Raw genomic sequence first — 8,341 nt, 5'->3', positions numbered from 1 at the left:
TCATTTAACAAATACAAAATTTACTATTTAATTTATCAATATCAGGAAATATATAAAATGTCATTGAATGACAACCTTATTTAAAAACTGATGCAAATACAATAGCCTTTTTAGAATTCTGAGGTAATATTACACAGTAAATCAAAAAAGCTTCAATAAATAAAACTAAACCCAAGGCAAAGTGCAATTCAGTGAAAATAAGAAGATAAAGCTTTAATTTTAACAATAATAGATAAATAGTTATTAAAAGTGGGCTTAAGCCATAAAAAAATATTTTGGCTAAGTTGCCATGTTTTCAGAGAAACTGTATAGCTATTTACTTATAACCAACCTTCCATTAATTCAATTCTTCAGAGATGGAAAAGGGAGGAAGTGTTTGCTTCCAGATTTCTTATTCACATCCACATTCAGCTGTTAGAAATTTAGGATTGCTTGAAGTTATCTAGTTAATTCAGTGCAAAGCTTCATTTATTTCTTAACATCTGAAGTCCTGTAAATTAAAATTTATTTTAAAAACTCCACTTGGGAGGAACAATGTAAATTGCACAAGTTTGAAGTGCTGCTTTTAACACTCTTTAAGCTAGCCTAGTTTTGTTCCAAGCTGTCAATAGAAATTTTACTACTCATTTCAAAGAAAACAATGAATGCAGTGCCAAAATTTTCAAAATATCCTACGCTTTATCTCTGCTTTAATAAACCAGTAAAAATCACCAGTATCTTCTCTAGGAAATAGAATAAACCAGAATTTACACTTAGCTATTGAAGAAAAATCCACAACAGCTATGAAATTATGGATTAGGCAGATCTATGTTCATCATGTGAAAATTTTTTGGTTGTATGTAAATAATACAGAGAGGGAAAACAAGAATAATGCAATATTTTACTCTTATTGCAAATAAGTTATTGAATACAGACACTATAAGATATTTAAGCATCCATGTCCCAGCAGAAGTCAATGGGGAAAGCTGACAAATTAGATGCCAAAGTGTCTTGGACAATCTGGGCCTCATTCAGATGAAAGAAAGATCTATAGAACACACAGTAGCTATTCATATTAAAAAAATACTATACTGCATGCTGATAAATTCTTTCCAAGTAATGAATAAAACCCAGACTTACAATCACATCTGCATTATGGAACCAGTTCCTTTCCCAGCTCCTAGTTTACTACCTCAGAGCAGCCACGTAATTCGTGCAGTGAAAACTACAAAACATTGTCTTTAAATGCTGGCCTGCAAGCTACTGGCAGCTCCAGCACTCTTCGAGAATGTTATCGTGTTCACTTTTGTCACAGCTCACCTAAGATTTTAAACAAAGTGCTGAACCTGCTAGCATGATACACTGTATTAGATCTCCACCTGTTGTGGATTTGATTATTTTCCTGAAATATTTTGCAATATGTGGAATTTATTTTAAATACTTAGTTTTGTTAACTATAACGCTACAGTAGACCTAGTTAGTTTGCTGCCAAAGAACAAACATACAAGTTGCTTAACACTTGCAGTTTGAACTTGAATGCCCTCAAGCTGAAAAAAGTACCTTTAAACACTGTTATAGTCAAGTGTAAAAGCTGAATATAGAACATCTAAAACTTCTTAATCATAAAAAAATTTTAGCAGTAAATGACACTATCAAAACCCTACTTGTTCACAGGCAGTTATTTACGGGCTTCTCAGCCTGTTTCATTGAGAAGGAAAACTAAAATATTAAAACCGCATACATTTTATAAAGACTAAAATTCCTATTTGCCTTTGTGAAAATATGGCTACATGCTCTATGTTCTATTTTTTCCCCTATTATTCATGTTAATTGAAAATATTCTACCACTGAGATTAGCTAATAAAGAAATACTCTGTGTATTATCTCCCAGTGAGATATCTGTGATGTAAAGGAATTACAATTAATGATAAAGTGCTATTAAGAAAAAACAAACTGTAACTTAGAAATTGTCTTAGCTGGGTTTCATTTATCAAAGACTAGCTTTTTGTATGAAGAAAGCTACTTTCTGTGACAAAGCAAGCAGTAAACATATTGCCATTCAGGAAAAACATACACTTCATATTTAATTAAAAAAAAATCTAAGTTGGTTAAGACTGGCACAGTATCGAGACATAACAACAAAAAGCTTAAAGGCACAATTAGAAGAGAGTGAGTGCTACATTAAAATGCTGCTTCTGAAGTATTTAAATTTATTCTAGACCAAAACCCTCTGCATTTGAAATTCCAATGATCAACTTTTGCTTCAGTTCCTTCTTGTTCTTGTAAGGAGGGAGACAAAGCTGGTTGAAGCAGGTATGTGCCACAGGTAACCTAAAATAATAATAAAAACCCAAACCAAACAATGAAACACATTTCATAATAAAACTATAGAAGTAGAGCACTACCAGCTGACTACACATTTTCAGTTAAACATTACATAAATAAGAAACCTGGGTAAAAGGAACATTTATCCTAATGTTGCTGTTCTGCTGAACACAAGTAACACCACTGTTGGTCATATGCACCTCAGGTCAAATTTGTTTGCCAGGTTTTAAGTTAGAAACATCTCCCTCCAGGTTTTGGAAACTCCAGGTACCACATGACTTCAAAACCAGTTTTCCCTCTAAATACAAAGGTTGGGTATATCAGAATCCCTAACACGATGAAGGAAGGTGGGTCCTGCAGTAGGTGTAGAGGCACCTAGTTCATGGTAAGGATACAGAACTCAAAGTTCAGCCTACCAAAATACTTCCTTACAGACACAGCCTGCAGTGCAGAGCACTGAGGAGCTGACTGAAGCCCTGGAAAAATAACAGTTCACACATTTTGTTCTTAGCCATACCAACACTTTCAGTTGTGAGTTTCTTCTGAGAGCTGAATTTGAATATATATTTTAGAGACCTCTTAGGATTGCCTGACTGAAACACTGGAAACTGCTCCTCACTAGAATGGATTAGTTAGATGAGAACTATTCTTCAATAGCAGAAGCATTTGTTTTGCCATCAGTAACATCCTGCCTCATAGCCACAGGCAGTAAGAAACTACAGGATCTTCCTGACCTTTATATTCTCAAGTGACATGCAGGACAGAAATGAGGATACCAACTTGCCCTACAACTGATTACTTGAGGGAGAGAGGAGAAAGAAAATGGGATGAACCTCAACCTCACACTTGGAATTAATCCAACACACTGAAAAATTTCTAAATCTTGGACCTTTGGAACTTAAACTTTAGTATGTGACTCAAAAACTCTCTAGTTCTGTTTTCATTGAAGCCCCAAGTCTTTTGAGTGCCAGCAGCTTGGCCTTTGGTCATTAGCAAACGTTCCTGAAAGGGGGTGGAATCCCCCCAGCTCTGGCAGCCCAAGCTACTTCCCCCTCCCTGTCCTGTGAACAAGCAAGCAAAGACCTGTTAATCAGAGTGGAGTCATGTGCTTCAGAATTTGGGGAGCTGGGAGACTGGACATTAAATTGGCAATTCTTATTGCTATTAGATTCTCTGATGCTATTGTGCAAGCAGTGCAATGCCAACATGTCTATGTTCATCCCTGCACAGGCAGTCTGACTACACCAATTATCTTGCAAAACACAGACCTACACAGTTTTACAATGCATACTACTTTAAAACTCTTTTTCTCATTCTTAAGGGGGAAAAAAATTTACAGCAGAATGAACTCAAAAAGAGATTCAGCATTCACTGATTTGACTTCATTTTGCATCAGATCCTCATGTTCCTTTAACATGTTACTGTAACCAGTTATTAGCTCACTGAATAAAGCATTAGAAATACCACAGTAATGAGATAGACCCAAGTAAAAAGCAAGCCCGAAAATTATTTTGTTTACACATTTAATTCAGTTCTCCACAGAAAACGCATCAAAATTTTGACTTTAAAAATATAGTCCCATTGAAGTATTTTTATTACCCTAAATGTTTGAGAAATCTAGGTAAAGCCAGTAATTATTGCTTAGCAATGAGCTTCAGAGCAGTAAGCTTTTTCATACAGCTTTCCAAATTCTTTAAACTGACTTTCTTCAATCTTAAGAAGGAAAATACAAGCTGGAAAATATATGGAATTTCTCATGTCAGGTCAATACAAAATAAAACACTACCTGAAACATAGGAACTTGGCATGAACTATTTAATTCTCACAATGAAATTACAAGACTCCTCTGTTCTTGTTTCTTTGAAGCAATCTCTGCCTGTATATGCTACTCACCAGAGACCCTGATTGATACAGCTTCTCAGCCATATATGTTAAAATTCTTATTTAGATCATCAAGAAAGAATGCAAGCATTTTCTGCAACTGCAAGGGCTGCTATGCATAATGACAAACAGACTCAATAAATTCAGAAAAATTCATGGTGATCCACAGTATATTTTCATTAGCTCAGATGTCATAAAATGTTAGGAACAATTAAGTAAATAATTTATTTGAATGAAAAACATGTAAGGAATGTCTAAAAAAAACAATTCCTGGCCTCAAATGCAAATATTGACTGAAGAATCAATTTTGTACTAGATGGTCACCTGGAAAATTTATGCAACCAATAAATAGGTATAACAAAATTTTGAAGAGAAATTAAAGTAGCCCATGAAGTTTCTTCCTTATACATTAGTTTTCTCTTCTTTAAAAAGACATTCAAGAGCAATAAGGGCTCTCAGGAAATAATTTAAAAAAAAAAAAAAAAAAAAAGTTAAAAGTCCAGAAAACTACTTACCAATTAGTGGATGTTTCACTCTTTGAAATCTTGAAATTCAAATCAGCCATTCCTCCCACAGGTACTCTATCACTACCTGTAGCAAAATGTAGCAGCTTCTTTTGCAGGTCAAGAGAAAATCCAAGCACTACATCCCAAAAATATCTAGGTTTAGGGCAGAGGAAGAAGGACATGATGTAAGATGCACTATCATGACAAAATGGCACGAGGTTAATAATACAACCGCAAGTGCTACATGATGGATGTAGTCAATTACTGAGAATTTAATTAATGTAATATATAGGGCATCAGTAGTGTCCTAATATCCAAGGTTAGATAAATTCCTAAGGATTTGACAAGTACAATGTTTTATGAATTTTGGAATGATGTCTTGTAAAATGATGCCCAAACCCACTTTTCTGTAAAATTATAAATGTCTTCAACTCATTGATACAAATGTCCTTAGTATGAAATAGAATTGGAAGAGAAAAAGCATTTTTAGAAGATTGGGTAATAAAAATAAAGTGTCATATTTCACTATGCAGGATTTGAAGCTACTCTTTCTAAACTATCTCCATTTCAACCTGTTCATAACCTTCTAAAAGTATTCAGGAACACATTATGCCACTGAGGATCTGTTCTACTTATAAATAATTTAATAGAATCTTTGTCACATTTGGATATAGTTTTTTTAAATTTCAGCCATTCTCAGATTATCCTTGAAGAGATTATTCTCAACAGCCTACCATTCTATGATGGTTTTGAACTCAGTAATCAGAATGAAAAAAATTAAGCCTACCGTATAGTGAGATCAGTTTTTTGGTAGCCCTCATATTGGGTACTTCGCTGTAAAGCAGACATATCTAGTTCAGGACTGCCACAGACAAGAATTTCAACCTCTTCTGGACGAAGCAGCTGCCAGAAATTAAGTATAAAGTATTTAATTTTTTAAAAATATAAGAATGATGCTACTAGATTCAGATTAAATTTTTCTTCTGGCATTATAGAAAAATCTATCTAATATCATTCAATACAGATCTATAATTTAGATATATACAGTTTTATAGAAAAAAAATCCTCAGTACTTTGAAGAATCTCTTACTACTGCATATAATAAAAAGCAAATTACTTGGTAACATATTTTAGTATATTTCTTTTGTTCCTCTTTTTTTTATTCTTATGTTTATTACACTGACTTGCTTGTCGTCTGGTTAGATTATGGGTCAGGACGAAAATTAAGTTTGTACATATGGAATTCAGAGGGTGAATCTTGCTTTCCGTTTTGGTTACATCTTCTATTTCATTTACATTGAGAAGTCCCAATGTAGGTTTGATGAGTAGCAGTTGATTCCCTGCTTCATTTCCTCTGTTTATGTTGTATTGATCAACTGCTTTGTTTAATTTTGGTAAGTCATTGTCACATATTTGAAATGGAAGTGAAGAGTTCATTTTATTCTTACCAGTAACGCATATGAAGCACAGACACTATGAAACCCATAATAAAAAGCTGCAAATTGTTTGTAGATTGATTTGTTGAGAAGAAAATCAACATAGAGCTGCACATATTCTAAAAAAGAAAATAATTTTATTTTCTTACATCACAACAATTTGAAATAATGACTTGTTGTGCTCTTTCAAATTGTACTAAATTAAGAAAAATGAATGAATTTCATTTTAGATACTATTAAATTGGTAGGCACACCAGTAAGGACTACAGTAATTTCATTTTCACACTTTGTTAAAGAAAACCTAGGCTTATAAGAAGGGGGAAAAAAAAAAAAGGAAAAACTTAAATTTGCCAGATATGTGTAGTTAATATGTATTGAAGTACCTTTCCTATTCTGGTTTGTGACGGGAATTTTGTCTCCATTTGGCTTTAAGTTGTAAGATTTTATAACACCAAATTCTTCCTGAAAAACCTGGAGAAAAAGAGGAGTTGAAGTTCATTACTGAAAAATACATTCATCTACTCAGATCAACCTACACTGCCAGGAGCCTAGAGCTTAAAGCCCCATAACAGAGCGAGCCCAAGGGCCCAGGACTAGACCGGTCTTGAAGCAAGCCTTAATGCTCATGGAGTGATATTCCAAACAATCAGCAATCATAGAGTAGTAGACTACTCCATTGCAGAAACATTGGTAAAAATTACTGAACGAGTTTGGGGATCACTTTTAGTTGTGTATTTAATGACCTGAAAGGTTGAGTAAAAATCCTCTTCGACATTGCCTTCATAGGATAGAAGTTCATTTAGTCCATGGGCCAGTTCCTACAATACGAATGAAAATTCTTTAGTAAATCTACAAAACTAAGTGATGTACTTTGCAAGGATGTTTCAAAATCATTATTTTATAGAGAAAGTATCTTAGAAAAAGCTGTATGTTCAAAATGCGTACACAAACTGAAAAATCACTGCTTAATATGTGTGTACAAATATGTTTTTTTATTTGAGTATGAACTGTAAAATTTTTCTTTTTTTCTACGAAAAATGTGTCTAGAATGCTCATATCAGATTTTGGTATTTCAACTTTAATTAGATGTACAAAAATTCTGCAGTTCTAGAAGACAGAGAACTTCTGTTTTCAACAGAGGAGAAGAAGACTTTATCAGCCTGTGCTAAAAAAGGCCATTTTCAAACAGTTTTTAATTCAAGCATTAAATAGAAATAAACCAGGTTTAAAATCAGTAATTTAGTCTCATAAAAAAATGTAATACTTACAGGCATAATCTGAAATAAGTCATCTAATGTGACATCACAGATGCCCACAAGTGTGTTATGATCACAGGGAACAATGGGAGGACTCAGTAATTTCTTGTAACAGCAAGGTGGGAAACGAATATCCAAGGTGATGCTATTATATACAGCAAGTCCCATAAGCTACACACATCAAATGTTAAGGGCAAACTCCACACATCCTTACAGCTAATATTTTAAGTAACTTGGAAAAAATATTTTAAGATTCTACTCAGCCTACTATAATGCACACTAAGCAAACATAAGGAAATAATTTTTTTTGACTGACAATTTTAAATGGAGTTTTGTATTAGAATTAAGTAGTAGTTAACATGGTCAGATGATGCACAGAACCCCTGAGCCTCTTCATCATAACATTCTATACAAGAGTTTCTACAATAAATTGTTCAAAAGTATTGTTATGAAACTAGTTTTTAAAGATAACTGTAGATAGATATTTTTAATCCAAAAATTCTAGAGCAAGTTCAACAGCGATTCTTTTAAATAAATCTACAAGCACAGAGAAAAGCCCGTACTGACACTACAGCTCATCAACTAGTATATATAAGTGTACCTTATGAAACAGATTTGAAATTATACCAAAAATTGGAAGAACCCAGTTCATGATTCAGCTTCTTACTAGAAAGCGATAGTTCAGTGGGAAGAGATTACAACAATCATTTGGTCCAACCGAAAACATTAAAATGGGGACATCATCATCTCAGTGGAGTTATAAGCATATATTATCATTAATCAGTTGTCTGAGGATTACATAAATCAAGCACAACGAAAAACTGTATATACAACAACTGAACGGACACCAATCAGTGCCATGTTTCATCCCTGTACCAACTCATTGAACAGCTGCTTGTTTAGCACCGTCTAGCAGACAAAAGGATACAGCTCCAACCAGTCGAAATTCAGAATAGTT

General features: G+C 33.7%; 1 protein-coding gene across 1 annotated transcript in view; it reads right to left on the bottom strand.

The window, feature by feature from the left end:
• Window positions 1-1,989: 1,989 nt before the first annotated feature.
• LOC103774543 (probable E3 ubiquitin-protein ligase HECTD2) overlaps window positions 1,990-8,341 on the bottom strand; it is a gene marked incomplete at its 5' end in the record, with an annotated part of 6,470 nt that continues 118 nt past the window's right edge. The window contains 8 exon segments of the mRNA XM_008941954.1: window positions 1,990-2,310; window positions 4,701-4,844; window positions 5,479-5,594; window positions 6,140-6,246; window positions 6,511-6,598; window positions 6,871-6,945; window positions 7,396-7,554; window positions 8,312-8,341. The exon segment at window positions 8,312-8,341 is cut by the window's right edge and continues 30 nt beyond it. Of these exon segments, the coding sequence (XP_008940202.1) occupies window positions 2,190-2,310; window positions 4,701-4,844; window positions 5,479-5,594; window positions 6,140-6,246; window positions 6,511-6,598; window positions 6,871-6,945; window positions 7,396-7,554; window positions 8,312-8,341 (840 nt within the window).

The sequence above is a fragment of the Merops nubicus genome, unplaced genomic scaffold, assembly GCF_000691845.1.
Source record: "Merops nubicus isolate BGI_N331 unplaced genomic scaffold, ASM69184v1 scaffold36096, whole genome shotgun sequence".
NCBI classification, from domain to species: Eukaryota; Metazoa; Chordata; class Aves; order Coraciiformes; family Meropidae; genus Merops; species Merops nubicus.
This window is presented reverse-complemented; position numbering and strand designations above follow the sequence as displayed.